This window comes from Clinocottus analis, unplaced genomic scaffold, assembly GCF_023055335.1.
Source record: "Clinocottus analis isolate CAN_PGR_092001 unplaced genomic scaffold, fCliAna1.0.p SCAF_12, whole genome shotgun sequence".
NCBI classification, from domain to species: Eukaryota; Metazoa; Chordata; class Actinopteri; order Perciformes; family Cottidae; genus Clinocottus; species Clinocottus analis.
Genome location: NW_027175843.1, coordinates 12497571 through 12517839, shown reverse-complemented (window position 1 = coordinate 12517839; position 20269 = coordinate 12497571). Strand labels below are relative to the sequence as shown.

Below are 20269 nucleotides of genomic sequence, written 5' to 3'. Positions count from 1 at the left end.
AACAGAGACAGGTTTGAACTCCGGCCCATACAGCTCTAAACACCTCAACGGTCTTTCTAAAGTGCCTATGAGCAAGGCACTAACATCAGAGTCAATCGCTAAAATGTCCATGTTAGGAAACTGGTCACACACGAGTGATTTCATGATTAAGGATCTGTTCACTTTTCTTTCGGCTGGATCACCAGATGTTCGCTGCTCATATCACTGGTTTGACATCAAGTCCAGTTGTTTTGCTGTGGACAGCAATGAGTTAACGACCTGACAATTGCAGACAGTTATATGCTATTGAACAAATGAGGAATACTACATTTGGCTCTTAGCACTGCACCAGACATTTCACAACAAAGGGAGTTGCTAACAGGACAAATAACTGTCACACCATGCAGCAATGAATAATGCCTGCTGGTGGTTGACACTTGTCTTGACAATACTGGAAAAAGTGGCGTGTAAAGACTGAAGGGACCTGTTTTTAGCGCCGGGCAGAGCAGTGAAGAAATATCCCTCCGTGCAGATGGTTAGACTAATTGACTCAGCCTTCGGACGTGACTCCAGCAAGCTGCCGGCAGAGCGGTTGGTGGTACCAAACCCAAACATGTCGCTGCCACTGACACACCAAAGCAGATGGTTTGAGATGCAAATAGACATCATCAGACTTCATCATCATTGATCTCGCTACCATGTGAGCTAAGGTGATATGTTACTTTACTGAGACTTTTGTTCAAATTAGACTGATTATCTTGAAGTCTCGATGATGTACCTCTACTCTGGTTAGATGCCAGTGGAAATTGTGTGAATCGGAAATCATCCGCCGCTCTGTGATCTGTGAGTCTGAAGCTCTTGATGCAGCTGGACAGAGGCTGCCTTGTTTTTGAATGAGATAAGAGTTAGCCCAGGGCAGCGGTGTGGGACGCTGTGATGGACATTTAGACAGGGAGTACAGAGGAAAATGTGTGTGTGTGTGTGTGTGTGTGTGTGTGTGTGTGTGTGTGTGTGTGTGTGTGTGTGTGTGTGTGTGTGTGTGTGTGTGTGTGTGTGGAGTGCAAAATCATTACCATGCTGCAAGTGAAAGATAAGGGTAATTGTCAGATTCCCCACAGGGGATGCTGCAGGCATTTTTCAAAAGTCAGTCATGTCAAAGGTGGGGCAAGTTGTTTTACATACATGCATTTGCACTTAAATGCACACTCAGGTATGTACAAGTACATGTAGGATGAACTAGGGTGTACACTCTGGGATATATATTGTAGCGGGTATATTTCTGAATACATAAAAGGCAAAGGATTTTTTTGTGTATGATTCGTTATGGCTAAGCATTTTTCCCCATCATCCCACTTCCATTCTGATTATACTTTCATAAGCCTTTCAGTCAACAAAAACCTATAATTTCAGTCAAGTAGAAATCCTATTTGACAGAAAATTATGTTTTTTTTTTTCATCAGAAATGTTGTGAGGCATACATTCCATGCCAATGAGATATCTAACCTCCACAAATTGCCTCTGGTGTGAATGCTTCCCAGATGGTCTGAGCAGCACTACTGATGAAGTGGGAGAAGTCTGTTAGGGGGAAATGAGCATTCACATCTTTTTGAAATGGAAAAATGGGGAAAAATGGGAACAGTCCGATATAGGAAGTTGGTGTGACCTCCAATGTACCATCCCCTTAAGGTATGTATGCCAAAGGCAATGACACGTGTAGCCGCCCTATACAAAAAAGGAATGATGAGAAAAATTCTATGAATCATCTGGGCCGGTATATGGTCCAATACTATATTTGGTTGATTGATTCAGAATCTGTAAAAACAATAACAAAATAAAACAGGAACAACTATTGTAAAAACAGTATACATGTCGTGCAAAAATACATAAACATATGTCTGAAAAGGAGTAGGCATAAATAAACACTGATGTTCTACCAGTTTCTATAACTTTATTAACGCTAATAAATAATTCACTTCATATTCATCACATATTAGAATCACTATTAACTGAACAACCTTCAACATCAACCATATTTATACCTGTACCTCTCCAAAACAAATTTTGAATACATTTTCTAGAATCTATTTATACTTTTACTTTGTTGAATGTATTCATTTAACCCAGTGGTTCTCAAATAGGGGTACGTGAAGGCACTCCAGCAGGTACGTGAGATAAAAAAAATCGATCGAAAATTAGCATCCATTCAAAAATAGTCATTTAATAAATATTCAATGACATATATTCTTCTATACTCTTCTACATTAAATCAGATGTGTATGGCATCTTATTTTCAACCAAACATGATTTGGCGCTGGTTAGAGAGCACTACTGAAAGAATATTTCACAAAAGACATCACTGAAAAAAGGTTGAGAACCACTGCTTCAACCCATTCCATGAATTCACCCCACAAAATAATATACACATGCTCTAACCTAGTGGTAAGGACACCATCTTTTTTTTCATAACAGTTTTCACCACAGCCTCTGTCTGAGAATATCATTATTTCTTAGTTCATATTTAACTTGTGAAGTCTTAAGTTCTATGAGAACAAAGTGTGTGTTTGCAATATCCTACATTGTTTACTATCCTAATGGTTCTTTTTTGTAGTATGTAATAATGTGCACAGTGTGCTTGTCTATAGGTAATTCGGATACAGTGATACAAGTGACAAATGCAGAGAATGACAGTAGCTCAGTTCGAGGGAGCTTTGCCAGTTCAGGTCTCAGCAAAGCCCAAGTAAAGGGGTGTGGACTAGTAGCTGGACCGGTGCCAGTTTGCTGCCTGGGCACAGCCGAGGTGCCCTTGGGCATGGCACAAGGTCCCCCAAACTGCTACCCGGGCAGTAGTACAGTAGCTGCTCAAATACAAATAGGGGCTAATTACAGTGGCTTTAAGACTGTGTGCTGCGTTGCACTGTGTGTGTTGTGCTGCACTGTGTACACTGTGCAAGTAGCTTTTTAAAAAAGTATATTTATAGTGTGAAACCATTACAATCCACAGTGAGCCTTGTTTTACCCAGAGCCACCATGCTCCTTGCCACCTTTTGCTTTCAGCTTTTTATATGAGGTTTGTGTGGCCCAATAATGTATATTCATATACTCTATACTCTCTTCCTCCCTTCTCTCACTTAACATTTACATTTTACTACATTTACTACATTTAATTTGTACATATCTTGGTCAAATAGGATGCACCAAACTTGTTCACCTCCTGATATGATTCTGAACCTTAACTCAGTGTACATGAACATAGAAACACTGCTTTCCTCCCTGCAGTTGAACTTAGTGGGATGACTCCATAATGCCAGGGATCACTGTGGCACGACAAACCCTCATGACTTAATGATAGTGGAATGGCTGAATTTTATGATGACACCATTGTACCAATTTACACTTACTGTTACATATTTTTTTATTCTCCCTCATCATATATATATACAAGTACAATAAATACATATACACAATACTGTAATCACTTTAGAGATATAAAATGCAAAAAAAAGGTGAGGTCTGGAGGAGGCGAAAACTAATCAGTTGAATATTGATCCACCTTAAGTGTGGTTCCTCACAGATTTTGCTGATGTGACAATTTGATCATTTTCGGGCATGGCTTAATGATTGACTTTCCTCCCGAATGACAGCAGGAACACTAAAGTAATGATCACAATTTCTGTCGTCATTAGATTGAGAAATCCACCTTCTCATTCAGTATTTTCTCTCTCCCTTTAGGATGACGCCTCTTGGTCACACCTGCTCTGTCTCCTCCCTGTTTCCTCAGCCTCAACAGCAGGCTGAGCGCTCCTGAGCACTCGCTGTGACCCTCCCTTTCCTGGCTGACGTCCCAGGGAGGTGATGCGCCGGTTTGCCTACTGTAAGGTGGTGTTGACCACCTCTTTAGTGTGGGTGCTGGTGGATGTGTTCCTGCTGCTCTATTTCAGCGAGTGTAACAAATGTGACGATAGGAAAGACCGCTCGCTGCTCCCGGCGCTGCGAGGTGAGTATTCTGCTTCTCTTAATAAAAAGATTATTACAGAAACAAAAGGGGTTCACAGTGAGTGGATTTTGAGATGTCTTGGGTTTAACTCTTATTTCTTGTTTAGGCTGAAAGAGAGGTGATAATCCAGTCCAGTTTCATTTGTGTGATGTGTTGAAGGGAGTAGGTCTAAAACGGCTTTGAAGAGTGATATATTTTTAAATATGTTACAACGTTCTTGAAGTGATTTCTAAAATTAATTCAAATACAATTCATTTGAAGATCTTTTCAGACAATCTCAAATAAGTTAGTGTTCGTCTCCAATTACATGAAATAGATTTAAATAGCTTTCAAGCCTCGTATCTCAACATAATCAGGTTATCAGGGAACGCCCACATTTTGAAGCATCTTAAGAAAAGTGCTTTTACACCTTGCAGAAGATAATTACCCTTTTTGTTTTTTACTATGCATTTTAGATCTTGTAGTAAGAGACTTTAGAAGTCTAATCAGTTTGTGGATAATACACAGTAGACTTAAAATGTTTTTATTTACCCAGGATGTTTATCAACATTTACAAATCCTATTAACATAATGAGGTTCATTGAGGCGATAACTTTGCCTGAAAGGTCAGAAAAACATAAAAGGTCTAAAAAAATATGTCATTTTTAATTGTCGACAATAATGTCACAAATACATGATTTGTGATTCTCTGTTTAATAAATGCAAATGCCCTGGTATAATTGTCTTGTGATGTCATTAATCTCTAGTGGTACTGACAAAGATCCAGTGAATTTACGTTTAGTATGCACTGTAACCTTGAAACAATCTCTGCGTGTGCGTTAGTTTGTGTACGTTTCTGAGCTCAACCCACAGCACAGTAACTATTTAGCAGAGTTCATTTCCTCACATGCCCTGCAGTAAGCAGGTTTCTAAGAGGCTCGCTAAGCAGCTTTTAAGGTTAGAATGAGGCAGAGCTGCCAGCTACTGAGACTGATTACCATAGCAAAGTCTCATGTTACATTGGAGTTACTTTGCTTATGTAATAGCTTAAATATGGAAATTTGCGATGAAAAAGTGTGGAGTGAAGAGAATTTAGCGCTGTTAGCTGCGAGCCCCGGGCTCAGCTATCGCCATGAGAACTAAATGCTCCCAGTACTATATAGCACCTTTAATGGTTGTTTAGTCAAAGACAATGTAATCCTCAAGGTGCATTATTACATTACACTCCAGAAAAAAAAGTAAACAAGGTAAAAGTATTGGCTAACCTGTTTGCGAAACAGTTTCCTATCTACACATGCAGGGCTGGTTGTAGACAGCTTTCATTTAAAGATTCTTTTTCAGTCCCCCAGATTAATTTTTGTAAATTATTTACTCTTTATTTTTTGTTCTCTACCAACTTCTGGAATGTATCTGTTTGTCAGCAACTTTCCTTTCTTTTAACTTAACTTTCGCTTTCTTGCTGGAAACGTCTGCTAATTTGTTGATTATGGTGGCTCGGACTGAACCATAAAGTATGATGATGAGCTACAGGAGGCTAAACATTGACTTACTGTAAAAGGACTAGCACAAGCCTATAGTGTGTTGTGATGGTTTTCAGTTAGTTTTTACTCCATTGCATCCATTTTAGACAACGGGGGCAACGACCCCACACTTATTACCAGGTGGATAATAACCTTTTCAAGAATGTCTGCCATAAGTTCCTGTTTAGTGCATCCACTCCTGAGCTCACACCAGTGTTTTTCAGTTTGACAATAATTAACTTTATTGCTCATTGTGTTTATGTAAGGTTGTATGTTTGTTTGACAAACTAGCAAAGTAAAATGTAAAGGAAAGAATGCTGGGGTTGTTTTTTTTTGCACCACATTGCAGCTAATTTAGCGCTGCCCTTCATACACCGGGAGGACTGGGGGAGACAGACAAAGAAAAAAATACTCCACGCCGACAGTTTATACATAAGCTTTCTGTTTCTTTTCTCATTCCAAATCTGAAATACATCATCATTGTTATTTTCTCATACTCAAGGACAATCTCTCTCCAGAGCAACAAAAGCTAAAATACAGAAGTTATCAAAGGAGTTGATCTTTTAATATAGACACGGCTTTAGAGAAATTCACCCACTAGTTGGGTCGTTGGTTTTGATTTCATTATTGACTAAATGTTGTCGGAATTCATACAAACTTTCTTCGGTCTTTTTTGCAATTTATTTGCCCACTTCAAATGTGCATGTTTAAATAAGCTGGCCTGAGATTTGTGGAGATCTACCCCGAGCCAGCTATAGTTTCTGTGAGCATTAAAGCTAGTGTCGGCAGGTTTATCTTTAGCATCATTGGCCAAAAATTCCATAATCACCATATTGTAATTCAAGTGGTCTGAGTGCACTAGACTTCTGCACCTCTGGCTCTGTTTTTAGGCTTTAATCTAGCCGGTGATGGGAGACTTTGGTCAATCACAAGTCATGCCAGAGAGAAGGCCTTCCATTAGCAGTTCTGCAAATACAGATGCATTTACACATCCCTTCATTAAAATCCTGATTCAACAAGGGAATATTGTGCAAGAAAAGTTGTCTGGATGGCAAAGCAACCATATACTGCATATATATGAGGATGTATCTCTCTCTCTATATATAATGTATATATAACTAGTGTTAATTCATCGATAACAGTCAAAACAAACAATTTTTAAACTAAATCCTTTAGAACGTTTCTTTTTTATTACAATGACATTTTAATAATGTGCAACAGCTCACGGTGCTGGAGTGAGAATACACCACAGAGTGTATTGCAGAATGCTACTTTTAGTCTTTTTAGACAAAGATATAACTCTAACTGTAAATTATTCTTTACACTGATACTTTTTCACTTGTTACACTTGTAAGTCATACAAATCTTTTGATTCTGTCCTTGAATCTCTGATCTTTATGTGAGCATCACCTCATACTGAGTCGTGTCAGTATGTTGCAGTCATAGCGAAGGTGCACATCAGTGAGGCACCGACTTGACTTATTCATTCCTGATTCTGCTACCAGGACTTTGGGTATCGGCAGATACAAGGATTCAATCCAAGTGTTAAATTATTAAATTGTAAGCCTAACTTTGGTGAAGTATATGAGATCATTTTTTTATGTGAAAGGCAACATCTTTATAAAACATAACAAATGATGAAAGTTACTGAATTATTTATTGTTAAAAATGATTATTCACCAGCAACTCAGTAAGAAATCTTTAAAATTAACAGGAATTACAAAGGAAGAGTAATCTTTTTAAATTTAGCAAAAATTGTTCCAAACCCACACATATTAAAATTACACAATATACTGAAGTAGTTAAACATATAGTTGAATTTACTAGATTGCCCCATTGTCAGGGATATCTGCTCCAGCTAATTATCGGTCATTATCGGCCCGATATTGGGAACATATCGGTACATCCCTGCTCATCCGAACAGCAGAGCCGTGCTCTGCCGAGCGTTTGGTTCATGGCCTGCTGTGGTTTTGTGTTCAACGGGGAGCTTTTCTGATATATATTCTAATGCCAGCTGGGTCCGAATCGCAGGAAGAAAGTGGAGCAGAGCAGCAGAGGGAAAGAGGTGAGGTAACGTTTGAAGGAAAGAGAGTGACGCTTGTGATGGAGCCTCCAACTGTGCCCCACTACAGACCCTTTTCTGCAAAGTAAATGAGAACAAAAAGCATTAGAGAACAATATGAATTCAAATTCATGTCTTGAGTGCATCTTGACAAGAGAAATCTCTCACAAGACATTTCAATCATGACACATTGTATCAAGAAGGCGAACATGTACCATATGTGGCAAATGTTGTTTGGAGCATCTAGAGTCGTACTTGGGTTGCTAATTTGTCAGAATTATGAGCTAAATAATCACATAATGGACAGCTGGATTGAGAGACATGTGGCACTTTATTTTTGTTCAGCACTGAAATGTGAGTGATCGTTTCTCAAAAGACTCATTACCTGCAAGCGTGAGGGGAACCTTTTCACTGTAATTGCTTGGGCTAAAGCTGCAGGCAGGGACATTGAATTACATTGATTGACCTGAGGACAGACTGAGTGGTTTACGTCACAATGAGGGAGTGAAGTACCGTAGTCAATTAGCTTTTACACGAAAAGTAGCTGGTTTAAAAATGCTAGCATTTTGTATTACATATACTGTAAAATAAAAAGTAAGAAAGTAAGTTAAAGGCTTGACAACAATCTTTCTTGCAAGTAGGAGATCCTTGACGTATCCCCTCACTGAATTGTTCAAGCTATGGCATTTAAATACACACTGAAAGCTACAAACAAGATCTACTTTAGTTAATACAATCGAGAGTCTGCAATAATGCTAGCGGCTAGCAGCTCTTTTTGAGCTAAATGCTAATGTGATCACAATGACGATAATGTGATGCTATCTAGCATGTTTACCATGCTGACTATGGTAGTTTACTTTTAGTGTGGTAGCATGATGATTACATCCAAACACAAAGTATTGCCGAGGCGAATATGGGTGCTAAGTCATGAATCAAATTAAAATTAAAATGTTGACCACATGATGGCATTAGATGAAACACTATTACTATTCAACCTGAGGGAATAATGGCCAACGTGATGGCAATAGTTGCGTCATGTTGGTATCATGAGGGCGCGAGAGGAAAAGTCAGGATCCTTTCATTTCAAGAGTCTTTGTCCTGAGGGGGCAATGAATGCATGTACAAAATGTCATGGCAATCGATGAAACGGTTCCTGAGCGAGGTGGTTGCCCGGTTGACGGACAATCCCTAGAGCCATGCAGCTAGCGTAGATGAAGAGGGAAAGAGGTAAACAATGTGAATGAAGGACAATTTGTTGTGCAAAGCGTCAGTGGAATCGTTAGTTTTGACAGATGCATTTTTGGCACAAATGGGAAAACATGTTGATTTTTACAAAATTGATCTTAAATGTGACTCCTATTATTCTGACAAAGTCAGTAACATTTGACTGTTACGTTGCTAGAAATGACATTGAAAGTGCAACAACGGTGAGGTGATAAATATTTCGTGTGATCTGTTTTCTTAAACAAAGCCAAGTTTTATGAAATTACTTTTTTTTAAAGAGTTTACCAAAGGGTTTGCACATAACTAATGAATAATGCAATGAAACACAGCAGTTCATGTGTAACAAAGTTTACACTTAAGATTAAGAGGATGCAGAAATGTTCGTAAATAATTCAGTTATACATTTACACATACTTTGTAAAAGGCGATTAACGCAAATCATTTTAAACCTCGAGTAATTCAGACTTGACAAGACTTTGTTTATGCTGAATAGTTTACACTTAAGTTTAGCGGCTGCAAAAACTTAAATGTGTCAGTACAGATCAATAGAAATGCCCAAATGAGTCAAAGTTGAGCTGTGCTACACAGAATTTGCCTTCCTTCTCTTTACAAATGCTGTGTTCACAGAATGTGCACCACAGCAACAGGCTACAAGGCATCGTCAATGTCAGATTGAAATACCTTCTATATCATTTTACACTTCTAAAATAGTCTATATGATTTGTTGTTTATGTTGTTGTGAAGGCAAACAAAGCGAAGGCTTCTCAGATTGGTGCTGATGGCTTACAAAGTAATATTCTTCTTGGAAAATCATACCCTGTGTTTAGCCGTACCTATGAACCGATGGATTGGAGATTGATGGACATTTGGTTCAATCATCCAGCCTGATCTTGTGCTTTGTCCATCAGATTTAAGCCTATATCCAAATGAAAATTGTCAGCAGCACCATAAACAAAAGAGCAAGATCAGTCGAGGTTAACAATCCAGCAGATCTCCACGCGGGGTTGTAGGGAATCCTCTTACCCTGGGACTGTGCAGCTAATGTGAACTGTGTGCCCCCCTTTCATGGAAATCACGGCCTCTGTTGTGAGAGATTATTGAAGGGAGCACCGTCATAAATCTGCGGGAGCTTATTTATCATTGGTGAAGGGAACTGCCCGAGTGCAGCAGCAGCAATGTTGATGTTTTGCAGGCATTTGACTGTAGCAGCATATAGCAAAGAAGATCTTGTAGCTCTAGAAAGGATTTTGCTTTACATTCTCACAAATCTCAGAATTCAAAACCTCCTAATAGATTAAAAATGATATACTGTAAAGCTCACAGATTGTGCAGTGCTTAATAGCCAGTTAGCCCGAGCCATAGCAACGAGGTGGGAGATGAAGCAGAAGTCCGTATTAAATGTGTTTGTGTGAGGAACCTTTTAGGAGAAGGCACTCACATTGTCTGTATTTGTTATTGAAGAGAGTACAACATTTTAACAACCCTTTTTATATGTGCACCTTCTATATACAGTACATGCTGCCAGTACATGGATTTATCTTAAACACACAGGTTTGGTACTTGCACATTGATCTGGAAATTCAGTTTGTGTGCTGGCTTTTTAGAAAAGTACACTTTACAGAGTGTAAAGAAATATAACTCTTTTTGCTGCACTCTCCTCCGCTTGAAGAGTCAGATAATAAACCCTGCACAATGCTTTCAATAAAACAGGGATCTCTCAGAATGAATTGTAGTTAATTCTCTTTACATAGATCAATTTATAATATAAAATGATAAGAAACACATTTATTTATTTATTATATGGTATGAAGGATCAAAGGAGTACATTTCTAAGATATAGCCACTATGTGGATAATTGTTCCTTATTGAGGCATCATTTATAGTCAAAATGGCACCATATTTATCATGTTTGTTATAGACTATCATGTTTCTTATAGACTGCATTCAAAATGTACTGTGCAGTTCAGTTTGCCATTACTTCCTACCTCCTTAGTGAGAATACAAAAGTAAGGGGTTTGATTTCTCACCGGACATCCTTTTGTTTTGCCTCTGCTATGTTACAGCGGTGATATCCCGGAGCCATGAGGGTCCGGGGGAGATGGGCAAGGCAGTAAACATCCCCAAGGACAACCAGGAGAAAATGAAGGAGCTATTTAAGATCAACCAATTCAATCTGATGGCCAGCGACATGATCGCACTCAACAGAAGTCTGCCAGACGTGAGGTTGGATGGGTGCGTAAGCTTGGGTGTCTTCCAGATGCACGCTGTGAATCATTCCACTGACTCTTTTAACACCTCGACACGCATACATCCGCTTCTGAACCGAGCAGCGTGACATAGTCCTCGCACTGCTCCTCCGCTGCCGGCAAACGTTAGTACCTTTCATACCAGTCACACATTGCAAGGCACTGTGGTTTCTATATCAAAAAGATGACATTTTGGCGGATGCTTTCTGCCTCTTTGGTCTTTATTTCTAAGCATTTCACTCCTTAATGTATGCAGACTTGTGTGCCAGGTTCACTAGAAACTGTTCCAATATTCAGACAAATGTGCTGGATGGCTCAGCAAGGATTCGTTCTCTTGTCGAAAGAGTCTCAACAGGGTTGAAGACAGCGATGCAGATAACATGCTGTCAGCAATGTTGTTCAGATGATTAAAGTAATTTTTAGTTTGTTGAGTCCATTGGATTTTATTGGTCTTAATAACTTCATCTAATGTGAAAAGACATCTCTAATTATGGACACCGTTACAATGCAGAATCCATCAGATCCCTCAAGTGTGTACATTAGGCCTGACATTAGAATGGGAGTGAGGTTTTGTTTACTGTCACTCAAGATCCACTCGAGCACTTAATGAAAATCCAAGGAGCAATTTGTGTGAAACATGAGCGTGTTCGTCTCGGGCGGCTGATATGCACCAGTTTTCGCCTCTTGCGGAGACATTATCCAAGTGATTCATGTTTAAATATTCCAACTGAACACAAGTTCTCTACAGCACTTTCATTAAGTGGATGCCAAAGGCTCTGCCAGTCAGATACACAATGAGAAATAGGCCACAATAATGTCTTTTTTCACACCTACATTACACAGATTTTTATGCAAATCTTGCTCATACCAAGAAAACACCAACATGTGTAACTTTCGGCAACACGTCGATGCAAATATGCAGATAATTTTGCCTGCAAAGCGCAAAAGAAGACCTATATTACTCAGATAAAGTGAACATTCAGCTGATTGCAACGCTTTTTTTTGTCCATTATGGCTACATCCTTCCCTCTATATAAATATTACAGCAGTTTTATTGCAGAACATAGCTTAGCTTTGCAAAATGTATCCTGCTGTGCGGTGAAATTATTCAGAGCCGTGCAGAATTACTGGTCGTTGCCTGTGAACGGCAATAACATTTTGTCTTGAAGGCAACCTCCTGGCCTAGTTGTGTCAGTCAGCACTGTCACTTTGAATAGACAGGACTGAACTAGCAATGCTGTCTGCTCCAATGGCTTCTTTCACCCTCCGTCGCCTCCCCCCACTCGTCCTCCTGCCTCGGCCGTCCACCTCATCCACTTCTGTAACGCAGCTCATTCCTTATTCAACCTCATCCACGACGACGCCGTTGAAAGTTTGTCACATTATCAGTCTTTGGCTTAGACGGAGGTGCTGACATAGTTGTCAACACCGGTTTTACGTTTCCTACTTTCTTTGGAGATGATTGTCAGTGAATCTCGTGCGACAATGTTTCTGCTCTATGATAGCAGCGGGAGCCACTCTCTTTTCAGACATATTTCATCTAATACAGTGAGATGCGGGTGTAGAGAACCACTGTGATTACAACACTGCCGTCTTAGAGCAATATATTCAGACCAGGTATGTTCTAGATTAAGGCATTGAGATACAAATGATTATGTTCAGGTTTTGCATGGGTCGTGGTTCAGTTTAGTTTAGCTGCAACAAATTATTTTTCATTTTGTAGAGTGAATTAATTATTGGGTCTATAAAATGTGTCTTCAAAACATTTATATATAAAGAAGCTAGAAAGCGACAAATGTGTGGGATTCTATGATTAAAGGATAATATGTGACCAGAAATATTACATTTTATATGTTTCTTTCTACTTCACATGAAATAGGCTGATAGTTCATTATAATTATAACTATCTGTTAGTTAGAACTCTAAAACAGTGGTTTCAAACCTGGGGGTCGGAAAATCATACATTCTTGTCAGGTCCCACAAGGGGACCTGACAAGAATGTAACAACTATGGTTAAGTGAATGATTAAAAATAACTTTTTGGTTTGACAATGTTATTTTTCATCGAGAAACGGTTAACCGCGACTCAAAACTCAGACAGTAGATGATATTTGTCATTGTTTTTATATGAACTTTTCTCTTCCCTGGAGCTCAGTGACACTCGTGGTTTGACTTTGCTTCACTGATTTCATTTTGTTTTTAACTGTTGCTCCATCAGCTGTAAGACCAAGCTGTACCCGGATGAGCTGCCAAACACCAGCATTGTCATCGTGTTTCACAACGAGGCGTGGAGCACCTTGCTGCGGACAGTTCACAGTGTCATCAACCGCTCCCCCAGACATTTGCTCGTGGAGATTGTGCTCGTCGACGACGCCAGCGAGCGAGGTTGGAAGTCTACACTCACGGTTTAACTCTGTAGTCGAGGATGTAGGATGTTGAGCTCGAGTGTGCTGATCATCAATGTAAACGACATGGGACACAAAACTCAGAGCTTGGAATGTATGAAAAATAAGACGCAACTAACAATTTTTGTATGTCATCAATTAATCGCTGATTATATGCATGTTTAATACATCAATCATTTGGTCTGACATGTATCAGAAAATAGTGATGGTAGTGATGGTTATATTAATTTCATAGAGCTCAATTTTAAATTATTTAGGTTTCTTGTTTTGCCCGACCAACAATTCAAACCCCCAAAAAATTTAATTTTTAAAAAAAGAAAATCTGTTAGAAAATTATAACAATTCTCAAAATCAATGAATCATTTAAGTAATGTTTCAGTTGATTGACAAATACATACATTACTTCCGATATCTTGAATTTCATTACGGGTGCACCTTTTGCTGAACTGCCTGTTTTGTTTCAGACTTCCTGAAGAAGAAACTGGAGAACTACGCGCGGACTCTGGAGGTGCCGGTGAGGATCCTGAGGATGGAGCAGCGTTCAGGTCTAATCCGAGCCAGGTTGAGGGGCGCGGCCGCCACCAAAGGGCAGGTCATCACCTTCCTGGATGCTCACTGCGAGTGTACCGTCGGCTGGCTGGAGCCCCTGCTGGCGCGTATCAAAGAGGACAGGTAGGCGCTAAAATGGGCCACGCTGAATGATTCAAATTTAATGATGATATTTAAGAAGTGATGCAAAACAAGGACTGCATTCGACTCCCTGGGTGCTTATGATCGTCTCATTTTCAATCTCTTTAATCTTTTGCCTGTGCAGTTCTAAAACATGCTTTAATAACACTGGCATTATCACATTTCACTTCAGTTGCATCATCGAGTGCTTGAGCCAAAGCTCTGTCTGAATATTGATGGGACAGCAAACGATCAGTTATGAATACACTGTTGGAGCCTGACGCTGCTGATAGGAGAAGATACTCTGCATCGTCTGCTTCTTCTGAGGAAAAGCTCCAATTACTTTAGCTTCATTTGTGCTAAAACTGGAGCTACTAGAAGCTGGTGAAGTCAAGATTAAAGTGGACAAAAACAGACACAATTATTTATTATAATATTTTAAAGTGACATGGTGTTATTCATCAGAACATTCAGGTATTATGTTAGGATTTCTTCAAAGAAAACATTAAGTGTATCTGTGTGTATTTGTGGGAGTGACTTGAATGGATAGATAACGATTCTCCTGCAACCCATCTCATATCTGAGGTCTTTAATGTTCCTTTTGGAAAAAATCTGTGTCATATGACTCACAATTATATCATAGAACCATTACACTTTTACTGAATGCTGCTGCAGAAGTATTGATGTTTGTAACTATGGGCGCAGACTGATGAGTTGGCACAGAAAGAAAGTAGACAGTATGTTCAACTGCAAATTCACATGATTGATGCTGCAGGTCGTTTTGATGCAGATGAAGGTTTTTGTTTTGATGCTATAGCATCGGAACTACATCAAGTGTTCGAGTCGAGACCTCAAACAAAGATTAATCAACAACAACTTTGATAATGGATTAATCAATCAATCAAAAATGCTTGAAATGTGAGGGTTTGCTGTTTTTCTCTGTTTAATATCGGTTTAATTTAAATATATATGTGTTTTGGTCTGTCTGCCAGACAAAACAAGAGATTTGAAGATGCTTGTTAGAACAATGGTGGCCGGCTCAGGAGGTAGAGCGGGTCATCCACTTGTCGTTAGGCGGTTCGATCCCCGGCTCCTCCAGTCCGCATGTCGAAGTGTCCTCTGGAAAGATACTGAACCCAGAATTGCTTGCGAAGGCTGTGCCATCAGTGTGTGAATGTGAAAGCGCTTTGAGTGGTCTGAAGAATAGGAGCTGTATGAATGCTCGTATGCATTTCCCATTCATTCTCTGATCTACTTTGACTTTTTATTGTCATTGTTTCATTTCAGCAATTAATCGACGTGATTGAAGTGAACATCCAGCTAATTGAAAATCATCCAGCTATTCTTTCTATTTTGAAAAATAATCATTAGTTGCAGCCGTGTTGAGATTACCACTTGGCTTCCATTACCTTTCAAAACACAAACCATTAGCTGATTTGATTTCCCTTTCTGATGTTTATTACATTTTTTTCTATATAAGCATTGAATATCACACTGTATTTTTGTTGTTGTGTCTTTCAGGTCAGCGGTGGTGTGCCCTATCATCGACGTCATCAGCGACGAGACGTTTGAATACATGGCAGGCTCAGACATGACCTATGGAGGATTCAACTGGAAGCTGAATTTCCGCTGGTACCCAGTTCCCCAGCGGGAGATGGATCGACGCAAGGGGGACAGAACTCTGCCTGTCAAGTACACAAATACAAACGTCCTCCATTAAAGCTCAATCTAGATCATTTCTCGAGGAATGTGTGGCGAACTGTAAGATATTTTGATTAGAAAGAAGAGGTCAAATCACAGAAAAAAAAAAGTGGAAGACACTTATTTGTAAATTCAAACTTAGTTCTCAGTTTCTCATGTGAGCAAACAGTGTTATCTGGGACGACAGTAGGCTACAGTAGAGACGTGCGATTTCTCCGCCCAAACTCCTCTCATGAAAAGTGCCATTTTTATCTTGCTGGTATAAATAGATAGTTTTTCCTCTGTCTAACCCACTGATGCAAACAACTGTCTAAATATAATCTTGATAGTTGTGATTGTGCTCGGTTGAAGCCCAAGTCTGTTTGAGCTCATTTATTTTATTAATAGAAAACCAGAAACTCTACTGACAGTACACACAGTGCACAAAGCTAAGCACAATTTGTCATCTGTATGCAAATCACTCCCAGCAAACAACACAATCCTTAATTAAGGGCCTACTTTAACGTAGAATGAATTAAAAGATGAAAGTAATCACCCCTCTGAGGCTTTGTTTCAAATTTTCCAACAAATTGGTCTTCTATTATATTCTGAACGTTCCTCAGAGTTAAATTAAGGTTTTAATAAATTTAGTAATGCATAAATTAATATTGCAAAAGTATTGTTTTGCTTTTTTTTTGCAGGACTCCCACCATGGCAGGAGGATTATTCTCCATAGACAAGTCATACTTTGAAGAAATAGGAAGCTACGATCCAGGGATGGATATTTGGGGCGGAGAGAACCTGGAAATGTCTTTTCGAGTGAGTGACAGACAGACTGGGGAGGCTGCGTCCGTATCTTGATGTTATCACGTCACCAGAGTTGGTTGATGTCAACAGGAACATGCCATCTCCCGTTATCGCAACCATGTTTCCCTCACTGGCATCTTTCCTTGAATCGTAACCCCTTCCACTTAAAATTCAAGTGAGGGAAAGAGAAAATACGTTTTTATTTGTGTTGCAGATTGCGATAAAAACCCTATTACAATTTCGCCACAGGAGTGATTTCAGAAAGAGTTCGCTATCATGGTGGAGAAGATCAAAATCAAGCCTGATTTTTTTTTTTCTTTTTTTTCTGGGATTGTCATGTAAGAAAGGACAGACTCACACAATGTTTAAATGCATTCATCCTTTATTTATGCAGGTGGCCCTTATGATCACAGTGAATCCTATCTGTAATAAATGCATTTGTTTCTTAACTAAATATCATTTAAGTATATTTTAGTGACATTTTAAGAGTTTCAAGCATAGATTTATGATTACGTGGATACTATTGTAAATTGCAATTATTTATTCCCAGGATTATTGTGACTTGAACATCAATTATTGTCTGCATGTTATCATTCACTTACATCAAATTGCACAATGATTGATTTGCAGCTTCATTGTTACAGAATAAAAATGACACACAAGTAGACAATAAACCATGTGTTGTTTTTCTAAAAAAAAAAACAACAAGTCCAGGCTTAAGACCCCCTCCATCTCATGGACTTTAAAAGGAGGTTAAAAGGGAATTTAGACATAATGCAAAGGAACCTCCTGAATATATTATGAAACACAAGAAGAGCAGACAAGTTGTTTAATGCTGTTTTTAATCAGGTCTTCAGTTGATGCATGAAATCTAAGTATTTGGGAAGAATCTGATCTCTAGTTTCTTGGCTTGAGCCTCCTTGCTTGCAGATTAGGAGCATGGTAACGTTTCTTTGTTGAGCATCAAGGATGGAGGCTCGGTCAAATAAGGAAACTGTCTGTTTCCCACTAATCAGTTAGTATCGAATGTATTTGTCTGCTGTCATGCCTCACACTATAGAAAGCCTAATTGTGTGTCTGTGTCTGCAGATCTGGCAGTGCGGTGGCTCGTTGGAAATAGTAACATGTTCACACGTGGGCCATGTTTTCCGGAAGGCCACCCCATACAGTTTCCCCGGAGGAACGGGCCAAGTCATCAACAAAAACAACAGGCGCCTGGCTGAAGTCTGGATGGATGATTTCAAAGATTTCTTCTATATCATATCACCAGGTACAGAGCCGCGGAGCCATTGTCTGGCTTAAGCTTTCTGCCTCTGGAATAGTAGCGTCACACGTGGACCACGGTTCTGATAGGAATGCTGCAAGTTTCAGGGAATGCGTAGTTCAGTCATGGATTTAATAGACGTACGCCCCTCTTTGCTACTTACGTGCTGGCTGATAAAAGAATTGCAAATTGGTGTGAAAAGGAAAGACTTGTCTGCTCTCTTGGATGCTTTCATTGTCTAAGCATGGGACTTTTCATCTTCCTCATTTAAGAATTTATATTTCTTCTTTTACTCTACTTCTCATTTGGAGTCGAATGCTGCATTTGTCATCTCCAAACTGGATTTAATTCATTTCTTCTTCTCAGACACATTTGTAACTGCTCCTGAGTCAAACAAATTCTATCTAAGATGATTTCCTCTCCAGCACGGACCTCTCCTCGACAAAGTTCAAACACACACAAACAAACTGGAACAATAGGACAGTGCAGATTGAGAGATGAGTACCTCTCCATCTGTCGACTTCGAATTGTGATTACCCTTTAGCGGACAGCAGTGTCCCGGAAATCTCCGTTTAAGTGTTTTAGATGCAAGCTAACCTATAAGAGATCATCCGTAATCTGCCAGCCTCATGGCTCAAATTGTGACCTTTCTCCTCCACTCAGTCCTACAGGCAAGGCTGCAGACGGAGCCACGGTTGTGATGGATGAGTCTTTCTGCTTATTGTGGGCCCGAAATGACCGTCTGTTCCTTGAGGACATTAGGGAGAAGGATCAGGGCCACGCTGCTACCAGACCTCACTTATTGGCACAAAGGAACATAGTATGTTGCTCAGGCGGAGTTTGGGAGTGGCATCTAGTGATCCTATTAAAAGTGCATCCCTCTCCTCGTCCCTCATGTGCACTTGGGATTTCCAGATCAAAGAGGTTATTCATCATTTGCTACATGTGATGCTCATTATCAACAAAGATGGGGGGGAGATTGAAGGGGAAATAGAGAACCAGCGAAGGGAGAGTGGCCTTCAGCTCTTAGCTTTCATCTGCCAAAATGTCTATTTCCTAGTTTAAAGTATAAAGCCTTGTAGGAGTTACAGAAGGTGCTGTTTGCGCTGTCTGTCTGTCTGTCTGTCTGCTGTAAATACACCACGCTTACACGTTGGCTGATTGTATTGCATTTCCCCTTATTGCAATCACACTCTTTCATGATAACTTACCAGCCTGGATCTTTCTACACACAAGCTATGAGTCCTTAAGAGGCATTCTGGGGAGAAACCATCTGCCTAATGTGTTTGTAAGTGTCTGTGCCCAGTCGCTGTCTAATCCTTCCTCAGTCTTCAGTTGCATCAAAGCTGATACATTATGCAGTCTCCATGTTGGCTAAAATAGCATGCATCATGGCACACAGTATTCCACAATGGTTGTATTTGTGCATTTCTGAAGGAGCAGTTTGCTTAAATTAGGTTTGACTTGGTTTCCTCACATGCTCTCGCTGCAGAAATTAGGTGATTTTCTGTGTGTTTATCTGTGGACCTTCTCTGACCACCCACACAGACTATATTTTCAGGTAGGGTTGCAAAGTGTTTTTAAAAAAAAAAGAGGCTTATGAAGGGTCCCTCTGGTGTTTTGTCTCGGTGGTGCAGGTTCTTCTATCTTCTGAATTCAATAAATACTCAGATAAACATTGACTGATGATGCTCGCTGATACAGCTAAATCCCTGTCTTGACATCTCGTCTGCAGGCGTGATGCGGGTGGACTACGGAGACGTTTCTTCCCGTAAAGACCTCCGTGAGGCCTTGAAGTGCAAACCATTTTCCTGGTATCTCGAGAACATCTACCCAGACTCCCAGATCCCAAGAAGATACTACTCACTTGGTGAAGTATGAGCTTTCTCGTATACTCTGATCTCCCGTAATGCGGCTAAATGATAGATGCAGGCTGCCTTCCTCTGCATTCAGTCAGATATGTCCCTGCAGCTTCTGGGCTGTGTTTTCAGAAAGACGGTATCGCTGCGAGATAAATCCGAAAATCTTAGGATCCAGCAGAAGCTGAGCGAAACGAGATGAAAACAAACATTCCCAGCTGTTCGTATTGAACGCGTGGCATAAACAAACAAGGGGATGTCCGTGCAGTCAGTATTGATGTGTACACAGTCCTGCTATGAATGCTGGGTCGCTGAGATAAGACTCAAACATTCTACACAGTCTCATGGCAAAGATTTGTGTTGTTCAAAAAAATATTATTAGACAAGAAAGTGCAAATGTAAGTCTCACTCAGACAGGGTGATATATAGTTTGTTATGAAAATATTCATTCTCCTCTTCTGAAGATCTCAAGGCATAGTTCGTAAGATGACCACTTTAAAAGAGATGGAACAAACAAAGTAGTTCCTTTAGAAATTAGAACGGGGATTGTGGGAATTGTGCGATAATTTGCAGCGGAACCGT

General features: G+C 39.8%; 1 protein-coding gene across 2 annotated transcripts in view; it reads left to right on the top strand.

Moving 5' to 3' along the window:
- Nucleotides 1–20269, top strand: part of galnt13 (polypeptide N-acetylgalactosaminyltransferase 13) — a 34582-nt gene that overhangs the window by 1081 nt on the left and 13232 nt on the right. For both annotated transcript variants that reach the window (XM_068572525.1, XM_068572526.1), the window contains exons 2-9: nucleotides 3709–3973; nucleotides 10822–10990; nucleotides 13222–13388; nucleotides 13873–14080; nucleotides 15599–15769; nucleotides 16459–16576; nucleotides 17654–17834; nucleotides 19564–19703. In XM_068572525.1, the coding sequence (XP_068428626.1) occupies nucleotides 3832–3973; nucleotides 10822–10990; nucleotides 13222–13388; nucleotides 13873–14080; nucleotides 15599–15769; nucleotides 16459–16576; nucleotides 17654–17834; nucleotides 19564–19703 (1296 nt within the window). In that variant the 5' untranslated portion in view covers nucleotides 3709–3831. The remainder of the gene's footprint in view (nucleotides 1–3708; nucleotides 3974–10821; nucleotides 10991–13221; nucleotides 13389–13872; nucleotides 14081–15598; nucleotides 15770–16458; nucleotides 16577–17653; nucleotides 17835–19563; nucleotides 19704–20269) is intronic.